The following is a 19,551-nucleotide window of genomic DNA, read 5'->3' as shown; positions in this document are numbered from 1 at the left end:
GTACTTACAGCATCAGAAAGGAGCCATCTATACCAATTCTAAGTTAATATGGACTGAACGAGGTCTTATTAATAGCAAAGAATAATTGAAATCCCAAACTTACAAGGTTTTTGACAAAAGTAAAGTTTGCTAAAAGTTAACAGTGTAACATGTATTATCCTAACTTCTAATCTTGAGGAAATCAGACCATATTAGTGCCCCTCAAAGCTGAAGTCTGTCAGTGCAGGGCCATACAACTAATAACCTTACTTATAGGGTTAGGAATGGCCACTGCTACAGGAACCAGAATCGCCAGTTTATCTACTTCACTATCCTACTACCACACACTCTCAAAGGATTTCTCAGACAGTTTACAAGAAATAACAAAATCTATCCTTACTCTACAATCCCAGATAGACTCTTTGGTAGCAGTGACTCTCCAAAACCTCTGAGGCCTAGACCTCCTCACTGCTGAGAAAGGAGGACTCTGCACCTTCTTAGGGGAAGACTGTTGCTTTTACACTAACCAGTCAGTGATAGTACGAGATGCCGCCCAGCGATTACAGGAAAAGGTTTTTGAAATCAGACAATGCCTTTCAAACTTTTTTTTTTTTTTTTTGAGACGGAGTCTCACTGTTTCACCCAGGCCAGAGTGCAGTGGCGCTATCTCGGCTCACTGCAAGCTCCGCCTCCTGGGTTCACGCCATTCTCCTGCCTCAGCCTCCCGAGTAGCTGGGACTACAGGTGCCCGCCACTGCGCCTGGCTAATTTTTTGTATTTTTAGTAGAGACAGGGTTTCACCATGTTAGCCAGGTTGGTCTCGATCTCCTGACCTTGTGATCCGCCTGCCTCGGCCTCCCAAAGTGCTGGGATTACAGGCATGAGCCACTGCGCCTGGCCGCCTTTCAAACTCTTATACCAACCTCTGGAGTTGGGTGACGTGGCTTCTCCCCTTTCTAGGTCCTGTGACAGCCATCTTGCTATTACTCGCCTTTGGGCCCTGTATTTTTAACATCCTTGTCAAATTTGTTTCCTGTAGGATCGAGGCTGTCAAGCTACAGATGGCCTTACAAATGGAATCCCAAATGAGCTCAATTCACAACTTCTACTGAGGACCCCTGGACCAACCCACTGACCCTTTGGCTGGCCTAGAGTTCCCCTCTGGAGGACACTACCACTGCAGGGCCCTTCTTTGCTCCTATCCAGCAGGAAGTAGCTAGAGTGGTCACTGCCCAATTTCCAACAGCAGCTGGGGTGTCCTGTTTAGAGGGGAGATTGAGAGGTGAAGCCAGTTGGACTTGGTTGGGTGGGGACTTGAAGAAATTTTCTGTCTTACAAGAGGATTGTAAAATGTACCAATCAGCACTCTGTAGCTAGGATTGTAAAATGCAGCAATCAGTGCTCTGTGGCTACCTAGAGGTTTGTAAAATGCACCAACCAGCACTCTGTAAAAACGCACCAATCAGCTCTCTGTGGCTAGCTAGAGGTTTGTAAAATGGACCAATCAGTGCTCTGTAAATCGGACCAATCAGCACACTGTAAAATGGACCAATCAGTGCTCTGTAAAATGGACCAATCAGCAGGACATGGGCAGGGACAAATAAGGGAATAAAAGCTGGCCACCCCAGCCAGCAGCAGCAACCCACTCAGGTCTCCTTCCACGCTGTGGAAGCTTTGTTCTTTTGCTCTTCACAATAAATCTTGCTGCTGCTCACTCTTTGGGTCCATGCCAGCTTTATGAGCTGTAACACTCACCACAAAGGTCCACAGCTTCATTCTTAAAGTCAGCAAGACCAAGAACCCACAGGAAGGAACCAACTCCGGAAACACTATGGCTATTCAGGCTCTTTTTGGTTCCTTATGAATTTTAAGATTGTTTTTTCTAATTCTGTGAACAATGATCTTAGTATTTTGATAGATATTGTGTTGAACCTGTAGATTGCTTTGGGCAATATGGTAATTTCAGTAATATTAATTCTTCTGTTTCAAGAGCATGGGATGTTTTTCCTTTGTGTCTTCTTCAATTTCTTTCATTGGTTTCTTGTAATTTTCCATGTACAGGTCTTTCACTTCCTTGGTTAAATGGGTTCCTAGTTATTTTATTTTATTTTTTGTAGCTTTTGTAAATGGGATTGCCTTTAAAAAAAAATGGAGACAGGGTCTTGCTCTGTCACCTAGGCCAAAGTGCAGTGGTGCAATCAACTCACTATAGCCTTGAATTCCTGTGTTCAAGCAATCCTTCTGCCTCAGCCTCTGAGTAGCTGGGACTACAGGTGCATGCCACCACACTTGGCTAATGTTTTATTTTATTTCTTATTTTTTTGAGACAGAATCTTGCTCTGTCACCGGGCTGGATCTCGGCTCACTGCAACCTCTGCCTCCTGGGTTCAAGCGATTCTCCTGCCTCAGCCTCCTGAGTAGCTGGGACTACAGGTGCACACCACCACACCCGGCTAATTTTTGTATTTTTAGTAGAGATGGGGTTTCACCATGTTGGCCAGGGTGGTCTCTATCTCCTGACCTCGTGATCCACCTGCCGTAGCCTCCGAAAGTGCTAGGATTACAGGCATGAGCCACTGCACCCGGCCTATTTTTATTTTTATACAGGGTCTCACTATGTTGCCCAGGCTGGTCTTGGACTCCTGGCCTTAAGTGATCCTACTGCCAAAGCCTCCTAAAGTGCTGGGATTACAGGCATGAGCCACTACACCTGGCTGGGATTGCCTTCTTGATTTATTTCTCAGCTAGATCATTATTCATGTATAGAACACGACTGGTTTTTGTACATCAATTTTTTTATATCCTGTAACTTTAGTGAATTAATTCATCAAATCTAAGAGTTTTTTAGTAGAGTCTTTAGGTTTTTCTGGATATAGGATCATATATCATATCATCAACAAACAGCAAAATTTGAGTTTCTCTTTTGCAATATGGATGCCTTTTCTTTCTCTCTCTTGCCTGATTGCTCTGGCTAGGACTTCCAGTACTATGTTGAATAGGAGTGGTAAAAGTGACTTGTCTTGTTCCAGTTCTTAGAGGAAAGGCTTTCCACTTTCCTCCATGCAGTATGATGTTAGCTGTGGATTTGTTGTATATGCCCTTTGTTAATTTGAGGTATGTTCCTTCATTGCCTAATTTCTTGAGACTATCATGAAGGGATGTTGAATTTTATCAAATGCTTTTTCTACTTCTATTGAATTCATCATACAGTTTTTGTCCTTCATTCTGTTGATATGGTGTATCATGTTTACTGATTTACATATATTGAACCATCCTTGCACCCCTTTTATAAATCCCACTTGATTATGGTGGGGGTTTTTTTGGTTTTTGTTATTATTATCATTATTATTATTATTATTATTAATTATTATTTTTAGAAGGAGTCTCACTCTGTCGCCCAGGCTGGAGTGCAGTGGTGTGATCTCAGCTCACTGCAACCTCCATCTCCTGATTTCATGCAATTCTTCTGCCTCAGCCTCCCGAGTAGCTGGGATTACAGGCACCCACCATCACACCTGGCTAATTTTTGTAATTTTAGTAGAGATGGGTTTTCACCATGTTGACCAGGCTGGTCTTGAACTCCTGACCTCAGGTGATCTGCCCGCCTTGGCCTCCCAAAGTTCTGGGATTACAGGTGTGAGCCACCACACCCAGCCCAGGTGTGTTATCTTTTTGATGTGCTGTTGGATTTGGTTTGCTAGTATTTTGTTGAGGAATGTTGTATTAATGTTCATCAGATATACTGCCCTGTAGTTTTCTTTTTTGCTGTGGCCTTTTCTGGTTTTGGTATCAGGGTGACGCTGGCCTCATAGAATGAGTTAGGGAGAATTCTCTCTTCTTTGATTTTTCAGAATAGTTTTTAGGAGGGTTGGTATTAGTTCTTTTACATTTGGTAGAATTCAGCTGTAACTCTATCCAGTAAAGGGTTTTTCTTTGTTAAGAAGATTTTTATTACTGTTTCAATCTTGTTACTTGTTATTGGTCTGTTTGCGTTTTCTATTTCTTCTTGGTTCAAACTTGGTAGGTTGTATGTGTCCAGAAATTTTTCCATTTCTTCTGTTTTTTTCCAGTTTGTCTATGTGTAATTGTTCATAGTAGTCCCTGATGATCTCTTGTATTTTCGTGTTACCAGTTGTAATGTCTCCTTTTTCATTTCTGATTTTATTTGGGTCTTCTCTCTTTTTTTCTTGGTTAGTCTGGCTAGTGATTTATCAATGTTGTTTATCTGTTTGAAGAGCAAACTTTTTGTTTTGTTTATCCTTTGTATTTTCTTAGTCTGTTTTTCATTTAGTTCTGCTCTGATCTTTGTTCCTTTTTTCTGCTAATTTGGGGTTTGGTTTGTTCTTACTTTTTCAGTCCTTTGAGGTACATTGTTAGCTTGTTAACTTGTGATCTTTCTATTTTTTGATGTAGGCAGTTACTGCTATAACTTCCCTTTTTGCACTACTTTTGCTGTATCCCACAGATTTTGGTATATTTCATTTCCTTAAAGAATTTTTTTTTATTTCCATCTCAATTTCTTCATTGACTCAATTGTCGTTCAGGAGCATGTTGTTTAATTTCCATATATTTGTATAGTTTCCAAAGTTCCTCTTGGTATTGATTTCTAGTTTTATTCCATTGTGGTCAGAGGAGATACTTGATATGAATTTGATTTCTAAAAAATTGTTGAGGCTTGTTTTGTGGCCTAACATATGGTCTATCCTGGAGAATGTGTTGTATGCTGATGAAAAGAATCTATATTCTGCAGTCGTTGGATAGAAAGTTCTGTAAATCCCTGTAAGGTTCATTTGGTCTGAAGTCCAGCTTAAGTCCAATGTTTATTTGTTGATTTTCTGTCTAGATGATTTGTCTAATGCTGAAAGTGGGGTGTTGAAGTCCCCCACTATGATTGTATTGCAGGCTATCTCTCTATTTAGATCTAATAATATTTGCTTTATGAATATGGGTGCTCCAATGTTGGGTGCATATATGTTTATAACTGTTATATCCTCTTGCTAGATTGATTCCTTTATCATTATAAAATGACTGTGTGTGTGTGTGTGTGTGTGTGTGTGTGTTACTGGTCTTGACTTAAAGTCTGTTTTATGTAGTATAATAAGCATACTTATTATACTACCTGCTCACTTTTGGTTTCTGTTTGTATGGAATATCTTTTTCCATTTCTTTACTTTCAGTCTATGTGTGCCTTTACTGATAAGGTGAATTTCCTGTAAGCAACATACAGTTTGATCATCTTTTTAAAAAAATCTATTTGATCAGTCTGTCTCACTCTGTCACCCAGGCTGGAGTGAAGTGGTGTGATCTTGGCTCACTGCAATCTCTGCCTCCTGGGTTCAAGTGATTCTCAGCCTCAGCCACCCAAGTAGCTGGGATTACAGGCACGTACCACCACACATAGCTAATTTTTGTTTCGCTATGATATGGCAATGGGGTTTTGCTATGTTAGCCAGGCTGGTCTTGAACTCCTGGCCTCAAGCAATCCACCTGCCTCTGCCTCCCAAAGTGTTGGGATTATAGGCATGAGCCACCACACGTAGCTCCAATCAGTCAATATCTTTTTAGTGAAGAATTTAAACCATTTTCATTCAAGGTTATTGATGATATATGAGGCTTTGTTCCTATCATATTGTTGTTTCCTGGTTGTTATGCATATTCTTTGTTTCTTTTTCTCTTATTGTCATTGTGGCTTGGTGGATTTCTGTAGTGGTACTATTTGAGTTCTTTCTCTTCCTCCTTTGTGTGATTGCTTTACCAGTGAATTTTGTTTCATGTGTTTTCATGATGGTAAGTGTTGTCCTTTTGTTTCTGAGTTTAGGGCTCCCTTGAGCATTTCTTGTAGGACCAGTCTAGTGCTAACAAATTCCCTCAGCATTTGCTTATTTGGGAAAGACATTTCTCCTTCATTTATGAAGGGTAACTTTGTTGAATAAAATATTTTTGGCTGTTGATATTTTTCTTCCAGGACTTTGAATATATCATCCAATTATCTTCTGACCTGTAAGGTTTCTGCTGAGAAATCCAATGTTAGTCTCATAGGCTTTCCTTTATAGGTAACAGATGCTTTTCTCCTGCTGTTTTTAGGAATCAATCATTATCTTGGACTTTAGAAAATCAGACTATAATGTACTGTGAAAGAGACCTGATATGGTTTGGCTGTGTCCCCACCCAAATCTCATCTTGAATTGTAATAATCCCCACATGTCAAAGGCAGGACCAGGTGGAGATTATTGAAACATGGAGATGGTTTTCCCCATGCTGTTCTCATGATAGTGAGTGAGTTCTCACAAGATCTGATGTTTTTATAAGGGGCTTCCCCACCTTCACTCAGTGCTCAGGCTCTCTCCTGCTGCCCTGTAAAGAGGTGTCTTCTATCATGATTGTAAATTTCCTGAGGCCTCTCCAGCCATGTGGAACTGTGAGTCAATTAAACTTCTTTTCTTTATAAATTACCTAGTCTCGGGTATTTATTCATAGGAGCTTGAGAACAGACTAATAGAGTAAATTGGTACCAGGAAGGGGGTGCTGCTATAAGGATACTTAAAAATGTGGAAGCGACTTTGGAACTGGGTAAGAGGCAGAGGTCGGAATGGTTTGCAGACACGAAAATGTGGGAAAGTTTGGAACTTCCTAGAGAGTTGTTGAATGGCTTTGACCAAAATGCTGACAGTGATATGGACAATGGAGTCCAGGCTGAGGTTGTTTCAGATGGAGATGAAGAATTTTTTGGGAATTGGAATAAAGTTGACTCTTGCTATTCTTTAGCAAAGAGACTGGCAGCATTTTGCCCTTGCCCTAGAGATCTGTGGAACTTTGAACTTGAGAGAGATAATTTAAGGTATCTGGTGGAAGAAATTTCTAATTGACAAAGCGTTCAAAGGAAGCAGAGCATAAAAGTTTGGAAAATTAGCAGCCTGATGATGCAATAGGAAAGAAAAACCCATTTTCTGAGGAGAAATTCAAGCCTGCTGCAGAAATTTACATAAGTAATGAGGAGCCAAATGTTAATCACCAAGACAATGGGGAAAATGTTTCCAGGGCATGTCAGAGAACTTCAGGGCAGCCCTCCCCATCACAGGCCTGGAGGCCTAGGAGGAAAAAATGGTTCTGTGGGCCAGGCCCAGGCCCTCTTTGTTGTGTGCAGCCTAGACACTTGGTGCCTTACATCCCAGCTGCTTCAGCCATGGTACAGCTTGGGCTGTGGCTTCAGAGGGTGCAAGCCCTGAGCCTTGGCAGCTTCCACATGGTGTTGGGCCTGCAGGTGCAGAGAAGTCAAGAATTGAGGTTTAGGAATCTCCGCCTAGATTTCAGAGGAAATGCATGGATGTCCAGGCAGAAGTTTGCTGGGGGACGGAGCCCTCATGGATGAACCTCTGCTAGGGCAGCACAGAAGGGAAACGTGGGGTTGGAACCCCCACAGAGAGTTCCCACTGGGGCACGGTCTACTGGAGCTGTGAGAAGAGGGCCACCATCCTCCAGACCCCAGAGTGGTAGATTCACTGACAGCTTGCACCGTGTGCCTGGAAAAAATGCAGACACTCAACACCAGCCCGTGAAAGCCAAGAGTGGGGCTGTACCCAGCAAAGCCACAGAGGTGGAGCTGGCCAAAGCCATGGGGGCCCACCTCTTGCATCAGCATGACCTGGATGTGAGAAATAGAGTCAAAGGAGATTATTTCAGAGCTTTAAGATTTAATTGCTGCCTTGTTGGATTTCGGACTTGCATGAGGCCTGTAGCCCCTTTGTTTTGGCCAATGTCTCCCCTTTAGAACAGGTATATTTACCCAATGCCTGTACCTCTATTGTATCTAGGAAGTAAATTTTTTTTTTTGATGGAGTCTAGCTCTGTCACCAGGCAGGAGTGCAGGGTCGCAATCTCAGCTCACTGCAACCTCTGCCTCCTGGGTTCAAGCGATTTTCCTGCCTCAGCCTCCCGAGTAGCTGGGATTATAGGCACACACCGCCATGCCCAGCTAATTTTTGTATTTGTAGTAGAGATGGGATTTCACCATGTTGACCAGGATGGTCTCGATCTCCTGACCTCGAGATCCACACACCTTGGCCTCCAAAAGTCTTGGGATTACCGGCGTGAGCCACTGCATCTGGCCAGAAGTAACTATCTTTCTTTTGATTTTACAGGCTAGGTGGAAGGGACTTGCCTTGTCTCAGATGAGACTTTGGACCTGGACTTCTGGGTTAATGCTGAAATTAAGTTCAGACTTTTGGGGACTGCTGGAAGAGAATGATTGTGTTTTGAAATGTGAGGACAAGAGATTTGGGAGGTGCCAGGGTGGAATGATGTGGCTTGGCAGTGACGCCACCCAAATCTTGCATGGGGACTGTGGCCCCTTTGTTTTGGCCAATGTCTCCCCTTTGGAACAGTTATATTTACCCAATGCCTGTACCTCCATTGTGTCTAGGAAGTAACTATCTTTTTTTTCAATCTTGAATTATAACAATCCTCATGTGTCAAGGGCAAGACCAGGTGGAGATAATTAAATCATGGGGGCAGTTTCCCCATGCTGTTCTAATGATAGTGAGTTCTCATGAGGTCTGATGGTATTATAGGAGGCTTCCCCTTCACTCAGTGCTGATTCTGTCTCCTGCTGCCCAGTGAAGAGGTGCCTTCTGTCATGATTCTAAGTTTCCTAAGGCCTCCCCAGCCTTAGGGGAAACATGAGTCAATTAAACCTCTTTTCGTTAAGACAAACCCACAGCCAATATCATACTGAATGTGCAAAAACTGGAAGCATACCCTTTGAAAACTGGCACAAGACAGGGATGCCCTCTCTCACCACTCCTATTCAACAAAGTGTTGCAAGTTCTGGCCAGGGCAATCAGGCAAGAGAAAGAAATAAAAGGTATTCAATTAGGAAAAGAGGAAGTCAAATTGTCCCTCTTTGCAGGCGACATGATCGTATGTTTAGAAAACCCCATCATCTCAGCCCCAAATCTCCTTAAGCTGATAAGCAACTTCAGCAAAGTCTCAGGATACAAAATCAATGTGCAAAAATCACAAGCATTCCTATACACCAAGAACAGACAAACAGAGAGCCAAATCATGAGTGAACTCCCATTCACAATTGCTACAAAGAGAAATACCTAGGAATCCAACTTCCAAGGGACATGAAGGACCTCTTCAAGGAGAACTACAAACCACTGCTCAATGAAATAAAAGAGGATACAAACAAATGGAAGAACATTCCATGCTCATGGATAGGAAGAATCAATATTGGAAAATGGCCATACTGCCCAAGGTAATTTATAGATTCAATGCCATCCCCATCAAGCTACCAATGACTTTCTTCACAGAATTGGAAAAAACTACTTTAAAGTTCATATGGAACCAAAAAGGAGCCCACATTGCCAAGACAATCCTAAGCAAAAAGAACAAAGCTGGAGGCATCATGCTACCTGACTTCAAACTATACTACAAGGCTACAGTAGCCAAAACAGGATGGTACTGGTACCAAAACAGATATATAGATCAATGGAACAGAACAGAGGCCTCAGAAATAGCACCACATATCTACAACTATCTGATCTTTGACAAACCTGAGAAAAACAAGAAATGGGGAAAGGATTCCCTATTTAATAAATGGTGCTGGGAAAACTGGCTAGCCATGTGTAGAAAGCTGAAACTGGATCCCTTCTTTACACCTCATACAAAAATTAATTCAAGATGGATTAAAGACTTAAACATTAGACCTAAAACCATAAAAACCCTAGAATAAAACCTAGGCAATACCATTCAGGACATAGCCATGGGCAAGGACTTCATGACTAAAACACCAAAAGCAATGGCAACAAAAGCCAAAATAGACATTTGGGATCTAATTAAACTAAAGAGCTTCTGCACAGCAAAAGAAGCTACCAACAGAGTGAAAGGCAACCTACAGAATGGGAGAAAATTTTTGCAATCTACTCATCTGACAAAGGGCTAATATCGAGAATCTACAAAGAACTTAAACAAATTTACAAGAAAAAATCAAACAACCCCATCAAAAAGTGGGCAAAGGATATGAACAGACACTTCTCAAAAAAAGACATTTATGCAGCCAACAGACCCATGAAAAAATGCTCATCATCACTGGTCATCAGATAAATGCAAATCAAACCACAGTGAGATAAGGTCTCACGCCAGTTAGAATGGCAATCATTAAAAAGTCAGGAAACAACAGATGCTGGAGAGGATGTAGAGAAATAGGGATGCTTTTACATTGTTGGTGGGAGTGTAAATTAGTTCAGCCATTGTGGAAGACAGTGTGGTGATTCCTCAAAGATCTAGAGCTAGGAATACTGTTTGACCCAGTGATCCTATTACTGGGTATATACCCAAAGGATTATAAATCATGCTACAATAAAGACACACGAACACATATGTTTACTGTGGCACTATTCACAATAGCAAAGACTTGGAACCGACCCAAATGTCCATCAATGATAGACTGGATTAAGAAAATGTGGCACATATACACCATGAAATACTATGCAGCCATAAAAAAGGATGAGTTCATGTCCTTTGCAGGGACATGGATGAAGCTGGAAACCATCATTCTGAGCAAACTATCTCAAGGACAGAAAACCAAACACCACATGTTCTCACTCATAGGTGGGAATTGAACAATGGGAACACTTGGACACAGGGAGGGGAACATCACACACCAGGGCCTGTCATGGGGTGGGGGCCTGGGGGAGGGATAGCATTAGGAGAAATACCCAATGTAAATGACGAGTTAATGGGTGCAGCAAACCAAATACATGTATACTTATGTAACAAACCTGCACGTTGTGCACATGTACCCTAGAACTTAAAGTATAATAATAAAAAATTCAAAAAAGAGAGAGGCCTCAGGAGAAGCCACATCTGTGAACACCTTGATCTTGGACTTCTGGCCTCCAGAACTAAGAGGAAATAAATGTCTGTTGTTTAAGCCACCCAGTCTGTAGTATTTTGTTATGGCAGCCCTAGCAAACTAACACAACTGTAATAGCTTAAAATATGCATATTGGCAATGCCTACAGCAACCACTAAAAACTAAAACAAAGAAGCTGTTGCAGGTTGATGGAGATGGAGTTCAGTGTGAAGGATATTTATTAAGGAGTGCTCTTGGGATAAATACCTGTAGAAGGAAGGCGACACAAGCAGGGGTGGGCAGGATGAGAAGTCAGGTTGTTATGCTAGTCCAATAATAGCCTTGGCCAAGCCCACATGAAGCTACAGAACTAGAATGACTCTTCAGAATTGTGCTGAGTTGGATTGAGATGGTCAGACCTTAATATTCTTGCATTCAGCACTGGATGTTAGCCACCTTGGGAAGGCGAATGACCTTGAGCAAGGTAGCTCTCTGCAATCGTGGCAATCCCTGAAGGGTCTGTCAGCAGAAAGCTATCTGTCAACAGGTCTCCCAGCAGGGGAAACAATAATGACTTCTTGAAGAGGAACCTGAGCAGCATTTAACATTATCCATCACAGAGATCTAACCAATATATGGAGTGGAGATAAAATGAGATAACAAAAAATACTCAAATAACTCAAAAGAAGGCAGTTAAAGGGGAGAGGACAATGAACAGCTGGAACAAATAGAAAACAAATAGTAAGATGTGGGATTTAAAGAAACCACATCAATAATTACATTATGTAAATGGACTCTAAACACTCTAACCAAAAGACAGTGTTTACAGTTCAAGAAGATTAAAATTTAAATGATTTAAAGAAACATATAACACGCAAATACTAATCTAACAAATGATGGAGTGGCTATAGTAATATCAGGAAACAGTGTTCAGAACAGTGAATATTAACAGGGAAAAAGAGGAACATTTCATGATAAGTGGGGTCAAATCATCATGAAGATATAACAGTCCCAAATATGTATGTCCAAGTAATAGAACCTCAAAGCATATGAAGAAAAATGGAAAAAACTAAAAGGAAAAATGAAGAAATACACAATTATGGTTGGAGATTTTACTACTGCTCTCTCAGTAATTGGTATAACAAGTATATAGAAAATTGGTTAAGACATAAAAGACTTGAACAACACCATCAATCTAATTCGACCTTATTGTCATTTACAGAACACTCAACAAGAGAGAAAACACATTTTTTCAAATGCACACATAACATCCCCCAAAACTAAACTATATGCTGGGCCAAAAAATAAATGTCAGTAAGTTTTAAAAACTTGAATTTATGCAGAGCATATTCTTAGACCACACAGATGACATTAAATAACAAAACCAAATTCTAGCAAAAAGTTATCTGGAAAATCCCCTAATATTTGGGAATTAACCTAAGAATTAACGAAAAACAGCAAAGGAAATCAGAAAACATTTTGAGCAGAATGACAATGGAAACAGAACATATGAAAATTTACGGGATGCAGTTAAAGCGGTGCATACAATGAAGCTGATAATGTTAAGTGCTTATGTTAGGAAAGAGGAAATGTCTTAAATCAGTTATGTAGATTTCCACCTTGAAAAGCTAAAAAACATTGACCAGGGATGGTGGCTCACACCTGTAATCCCAGAACTCTGGGAGGCCAAGGTGGATGAATCACTTGAAGTCAGGAGTTCTAGACCAGCCTGCCCAACATGATGAAACCTGTCTCTACTAAAAATACAAAAATTAGCCAGGTGTGGTGGTGGGTGCCTGTAGTCCCAGCTACTCAGGAGGCTGAGGCAGAAGAATTGCTTGAACTGGGAGGCGGAGGTTGCAGTAAGCCAAGACCATGCCACTGCACTCCAACCTGGACTACAGAACGAGATTCTGTCTCAAAAAAAGAAAAGAAAAGAAAAGCTAGGAAAAGCAGAGCAAATTAAACCTGAAGTAAATAATAAAAAATGGAAATCAATAAAATAGGAAAAAAGTGTGATCAATAAAATTGATAAACTTCTAGCTAGTCTGATTCAGAAAAAACACAAATGACCAGTTTCAGAAATGAAAGGGAATTCTTTCACTACAAGTACTACAGACATGCAAGGATAATAAAGGAATATTTAAACAAGTTTATGCTAATAAATTTGACAAGTTAAAATGGAAGATTGTGGCCAGGTGCGGTGGCTCACGCCTGTAATCCCAGCACTTTGTGGGAGGATTGCAGGAGTTCAAGACTAGTCTGAGCAACATGGTGCCAAGACCAGCTCAGTCATGGAGACCTAACGAAGCGGCACTAGAGGAATTAAGACAAAGACACAGGAATACAGTATAAAGTGGGGATTAGGGGGCTGACAGCCTTCAGAGCTGAGAGCCACAAACAGAGCTTGACCCACACATTTATTGACAGAAAGCCAGTGATAAGCATTGCTTCTATAGACTGTAGATTAGCTAAAAGCATTCTTTATGGGAAACAAAGCAATCTCAGCGAGGAGCAGAGAAACAGGCTCTGGCTGATTATCTGTAGCAAAAACATGCTGTCAAGGCACAGGCCTTTCCTGCTATCGTTTGTGGTTTGAGCAGTTTTTTGCTCCGGGCGGGGCCAGGTGTTCCTTGCCCTGCTCTAGTAAACCAACAACTTTTAGCAGTGTGCATGACAGCCATCATGAGCATGTCCCATTGCTGCAGAAATCCTGTTTATGGCCAGTTTCTTTAAGGTCTGTTTATGACAGGGTTAGGGATTGCTACCAACGTGTCCCACCTTTCTGTTTTTGCAAAGTGATAAAGGCATAGGCAGCTTTGTCACAGTAGGCTACTTCTCGCAGGATTCGCGATCCATATTTGCAGATGTACAAATGACCAATTTCATTTGTATTTCAATTTGATATACAAAGACAAACGACACCAATTAGAAGCACAGTCATCATTCAAATTACAGAGCCTCCAAGTGTCTTGATCCATTTTAATGGGTTAATAGCTGCTAATCCATCTGAAGCGCCTTCAAGCACTTCAGTTCCTGGCATTAGTGTCAGATGTGCCTGGGAAGATTGAAGTATTTGTTCCTTCAGTTGCGTAATATCTAAAGTAAATTTCCAGTATGACCTTTCAAATGTTTCTTAACTCTTTCCCACTCATGCTGTCTTTCATTATACAGATGAGGAGTAATGCAAAAATCAGAAGTATTCCAATCACATTGTAACTGCATTCTATATTCTAGACTAACTACTCAATCTCCTAGCCACATTACAGTTTGTTGGAGATAATTGATTTGATTAGCTAGTTTCTGGTCTATATTAGTTTGGGAATTCCACAGCAAAGTAGAATTTTTCTGCCAATTATTTACATAGTCTGCTGTTTGTACTGTGAAATGCAAAGCAACTCCAGCTGCCGCGGCAGTAGCTGTGACAGCAATCAATCCCATAATGATTAAAATTAAAGTAGCAATGAAACACTGAGAGCATCTCAGAATCTTTTGAAGAATTTCAGTAATAATATGCACAGAAGGAGAGGCTTCCCAAGGACCAGAAAGCTTTACAGGTATCCATACTCCTTCTTGGGTTCTTACCGCTAAAATAGAATGATCAGTATTATACAAGGAAGAATTCACACAAGAAAACAACCTACATTCTTGACAAGTCCCATGATGATTAGGGAGATCAAGTTTTAAATGACCCACTACAAGCAGGAAAGGTGGACTTATTGTCAGTCTCAACATGGCTGCAAGTGGGAGGTCCTTGGGTTCCTCCCAAAATCTCTTCCTCAGCATCTGGCTCATGATAAAGTTTCAGGTGTCTTGATGATATCCAAATTGGCTGCTGGTTTTGGCCTGGAGAAACACAAGCATAACCTCTACCCCATGTTATTATTTTACCTATTTCCCAACTTTTTGTTATTGGATCTCTCCACAAAACCAGTTGTTCTGCTTCTGTCTTTTAAGCTGGTTTCTGTAGATGCTGTTCAGCTGCTGGTAGCATCCGGCCTTTAGGCAGGCTCAAAAAATTTAAAGTTAATAATGCTAAATTTAGTTGTATGTGCAGAGTCCTATAATCTCCATTCCTATAATCATTGATCCTCCTCTTCTGCTTTTGTAATTGTTGTTTTAGGGAGTGATTCATTCTTTCCACAATGGCTTGTCCTTGTGAATTATATGGGATGCCAGTAATGTGTTTAATATTCCATATAGAGAAAAATATAGCTAGAGCTTGGCTAGTATAGCCTGGAGCATTGTCTGTTTTAACTGAAGATGGAATGCCCATGACTGTGAAGCATTGCAGAAGATGCCATTTAATACAGGCAGAAGATTCCCCTATTTAGCATGTAGCCCAAACAAAGTGAGAAAATGTATCTACACATACATGTACATAAGCTAGTCTCCCAAACGAGGGAACATGTGTGACATCCATTTGCCAAAGAGAATTAGGTTCCAATCCTCAAGTATTAACTACTCCTGTAAAAGATGAGGAATGCACCATTTGGCAAGTTGGGCATTGCTGGATAATAGCTTTAGCTTCTTTCCAGGTAATGCTGTATCTGCGTTTGAGACCAGAGGCATTAACATGGGTTAAATTATGAAAGTGTCTAGCATTAGATAATGCCATAGCAACTAGGCAATCAGCAATTTGATTTCCCGCAGTCAAAGGTCCTGGAAGAGGTGTATGACCTCCAATACGAGTTATGTAAAAAGGGTGCATTCTACTCTTAACTGCTGTTTGCAATTGGGTAAATAAAGTCATCAGTTGTTTATCTGCATGAAATTGTAACTGAACATTTTCAATTAATTGTGTGGAATGAACCACGTATGAAGAATCAGAAATTACATTGACAGGCATCTCAAAAGCCGTCAGCACCTCAATTACAACTACAAGCTCTGCTTTTTGAGCTGAAGTATAGGGCGTCTAGAAAACTTTACTTTTTGATCCAGAGTTAGAAGCTTCACCATTACTAGACCCATCTGTAAAAACATTTTCAGCACCTTCAATTCGTTTAAATTTAGTTATTCTAGGGAGAATCCAATTAGTTAATTTCAAAAATTGAAATAATTTTGTCTTTGGAAAGTGATTATCAAGAACACCTATGAAATCAGCTAAATGGGTTTGCAATTAAGACTATTTATAAAGGCTTTTTGTATTTGTGCCTTTGTAAGGGGAACAAAAATTTTTCCAGGATCATATCCTTGTAATTTAACAATTTGAGTTCTCCCATTTCCTATCAGAGTAGCAATTGGATCCAAATAAGGAGTTAGAGTCCACGAATTAGTATGTGGAAGAAAAAGCCATTCTACAAGATCTTGCTCTTGAACAACACCACCAGTAGGTGAATGCTGAGTTGGAAAAATCAATCTTTTCTGGATCTTTTCTGGATCTATTCTATTTATTTGAGCTTTATGCACTTGCTTTTCAATCAGCTGTAACTCTGCCTCAGCCTCCTTTGTTAATTGCCAAGGGTTTGTGAGACTGGGATCTCCTCTAAGGATAGAAAAGAGATTACTCATGGCAGAGGTAGGAATGCCTAGAGCAGGTCATATCCAATTAATGTTTCCCAGTAATTTTTGAAAGTCATTCAATGTTTTCAATTGATCCCTATGTATGGTTACTTTCTGTGGCACAATGGTAGTGTCATTTACTAAGGTCCCCAAGTAGGAGTAAGGAGTAGTAGTCTGAATTTTGTCAGGAGCTATAATTAAATCAGCATGAGAAATCGAGTTTTGCAAGTGATTATAACATTGGAGTAATATTTCCTGAGTGGGGGCAGCACAAAGTATATCATCCATATAATGAATAAGGTAACACTGTGAAAATTTTTTACGAGTAGGTTCAATTGCTTGTCCTACATAAGTCTGACAAATCATTGGACTGTTTAACATGCCTTGTGGCAACACTCTCCAGTGAAAACGCTAAGCAGGCTGCAGGTTGTTTACCACAGGAATTGTAAATGCAAACCATTCACAGTCTTGCTCAGCTAAGGGGATAATAAAGAAACAGTCTTTTAAATCTATGACTATTAAAGGCCAATTTTTTGGAATCATAGCAGCAGAAGGCAGTCCAGGCTGCAATGCTCCCATAGGTTGTCTAACCGAATTAATGGCTCTAAGATCTGTCAACATTCTCCATTTATCACATTTTTTCTTAATAACAAAGACTGGAGGGCTGGGCATGGTGGCTCACACCTGTAATCCCAGCACTTTGGGAGGCCAAGGTGGGTGGATCACAAGGTCAGGAGATCGAGACCATCCTGGCTAATGCAGTGAAACCCCGTCTCCACTAAAAATACAAAAAATTAGCCGGGCATGGTGGTGGGCGCCTATAGTCCCAGCTACTCGGGAGGCTGAGGCAGGAGAATGGCATGAACCCAGGAGGCGGAGCTTGCAGTGAGCCAAGATCGCACCACTGCACTCCAGCCTGGGCAGCAGAGTGAGACTCCATCTTAAAAATAATAATAATAATAATAACAAAGACTGGAGAATTCCAGGGGGAAAACGTTAGAGCTATATGTCCTTTTTCTAATTGTTCAGTAACTAAGACCTCTAAAGCCTCCCGTTCTTCTTTACTCAGCAACCATTGTTCTATCCAAATTGGCTTACTTGTTAACCATTTTAAAGGTATAGGTTCCGGAGGCTTAACAATGGCCGCCATCAAAAATGATACCCTAAACCCTGACAAGAATTTTTTCCTTCCGCTTGAACTGGTTTTTTTAACCCTTGTAAATTTTTTTCTAATCCCATGCCAGACACATACCCCATCTCTTGTATCACATGCTGACTTTGAGGGCTATATAATTGTTCTGTGTAATGGGGAACTTGTGCTCCCCATTGCTGTAATAAATCTCTCCCCCATAAATTTATAGGTACAGAAGTTACAATTGGCTGAATAGTCCCAGATTGTTCATGGGGTCCTTCACAATGCAAAATATAAATACTTTGATATACTTCAGGGGCTTTACCAACTCCAACTATGTTAAATTGAGCGGATTGAATTGGCCACACAGACGGCCAGTGCTGTAGAGAAATAATTGAAACGTCCACTCCTGTATCTCCCAACCCTTTGAATTTCTTTCCCTGAATAGTTATTTCACAGGTAGGATGTTTATCAGTAATTTGATTTACCCAGTAAGCTGCTCTCCCTTGCTTATTTGTACTTCCAGATCCTCCTGTCTGTTTAGTTTCACTTCTCCCCATTTCCACATATGGCACAATCAGGAGTTGTGCTATACACTCTCCTGGCTCTGCTTTCCAGGGAACAGAAGTAGATATAACAATTTGAATTTCCCCATTGTAATCTGAATCAATGACTCCTGTTTGTACTTGTACTCCTTTTAAATGTAAATTAGACCTACCTAGAAGTGATCCTGCCATACCGCTGGCATCATCTGACTGGAGACAGCAACATTCTTTAACAGTCCCATTACAAAAGGAAAACCTGGTCCATGTTGATTAATAGATTGTTTAAATTCTTTAAGTATTTTAAAAGGAAAAGACTCAAATGTAGCCATAATATTTCCCTGTTGATCAGGTGGGTGTATTCTAACAGGAAACTGCCAAGCATCCATATCACCCTCTTGTCTAGCTTGCTGGATTCCTGCCTGAATAGAAATGACAGCGGTTGCTCGAGGCGCTGCTCAGTCACTGGGGCAACTACTTTTCGCCCAGTGTCCTCTGGAAAAGAAAGATTCGGAGGGTCAGGCCACTCCTTTTCTTCAAAATAATGAGGGGGTGTAGAGGGGTAGGGACAAACCTCTCCCTACTCTGCTGCTTTAGCTGGCAAGCAAACTTGCTCTGTCACCTCTTCTGTTACTTCGTTAGACTCTCCTTATTCCTCTGATTCCTCCTCCTCGTCATCTGTGTGGAAAGGCTCCAAGGTGGAATGAACCAGAGCCCACACTGACCAGTTATAGGAATATCCCCAACACCATCCTTATATGCCTTTTTCAGTGTGCTGCCTACCTTTTCCCAGACCTCTACATTCACAGTTCCTCGGTCCGGAAACCAGCGGCAATATTTCTCTACTGCACTAAAAAGCTGCGTAAGTCAGCTACTGCTAATGTTCACTCCTCCTTTTCTGAGGAGATGGTGAAGCAGACTCAAATAAGCCTCATGCCTGCTCGACCCTTGTCCCATTGTTACCCTGATGCTTCTGAGCTCCCCTTCTTACTCACCATGAGGATTGCTTTAACAGGACTCGGGTGTCCTCCAGTGTAGTTCCACATTTTCTAACCATCGCTCTGGCGACTCTTCGACCCAGGTTCGAGCCCCCGTGTTGGGCACCACTTGCCGAGACCAGCTCGGTTGTGGAGACTCCAACCCAGCGGCACTAGAGTAATTAAGACAGACACAGGAATACAGTATAAAGTGGGGATCAGGGGCTGACAGCGTTCAGAGCTGAGAGCCACAAACAGAGCTTGACCCACACATTTATTGACAGAAAGCCAGTGATATAAGCATGGCTTCGAAAGATTGTAGATTAGCTAAAAGCAATCTTTATGGGAAACAAAGCAATCTCAGCGAGGAGCAGAGAAACAGGCTCTGGCTGATTATCTGCAGCAAAAACATGCTGCCAAGGCACAGGCCTTTCCTGCTATCGTTTGTGGTTTGAGCAGTTTTTTGCTCCGGGCGGGGCCAGGTGTTCCTTGCCCTGCTCCAGTAAACCAACAACTTTTAGCAGTGTGCATGACAGCCATCATGAGCATGTCCCATTGCTGCAG

The 19,551-nt window shown here is 41.2% G+C and overlaps 1 protein-coding gene across 2 annotated transcripts in view; it reads right to left on the bottom strand.

Moving 5' to 3' along the window:
* Positions 1–11,055: 11,055 nt before the first annotated feature.
* Positions 11,056–19,551, bottom strand: part of XYLB (xylulokinase) — an 81,159-nt gene continuing 72,663 nt past the window's right edge. Inside the window, exons 19-20 of one of the 2 annotated variants that reach the window (XM_014344181.4) lie at positions 19,006–19,160; positions 11,056–14,680 (exon numbers count right to left, since the gene is read on the bottom strand). In XM_014344181.4, coding sequence (XP_014199667.2) covers positions 14,626–14,680; positions 19,006–19,160 — 210 coding nt within the window. In that variant the 3' untranslated portion in view covers positions 11,056–14,625. Of the gene's footprint in view, positions 14,681–19,005; positions 19,161–19,551 lie in introns of those variants that run through there. The other variant, XR_001337927.4, reaches the window with a different exon arrangement.

This window comes from Pan paniscus, chromosome 2 (genome assembly GCF_029289425.2).
Source record: "Pan paniscus chromosome 2, NHGRI_mPanPan1-v2.0_pri, whole genome shotgun sequence".
Lineage (NCBI taxonomy): Eukaryota > Metazoa > Chordata > Mammalia > Primates > Hominidae > Pan > Pan paniscus.
The sequence above is the reverse complement of the archived record's forward strand: the minus strand, read 5'-3'. Positions and strand labels throughout refer to the sequence as shown.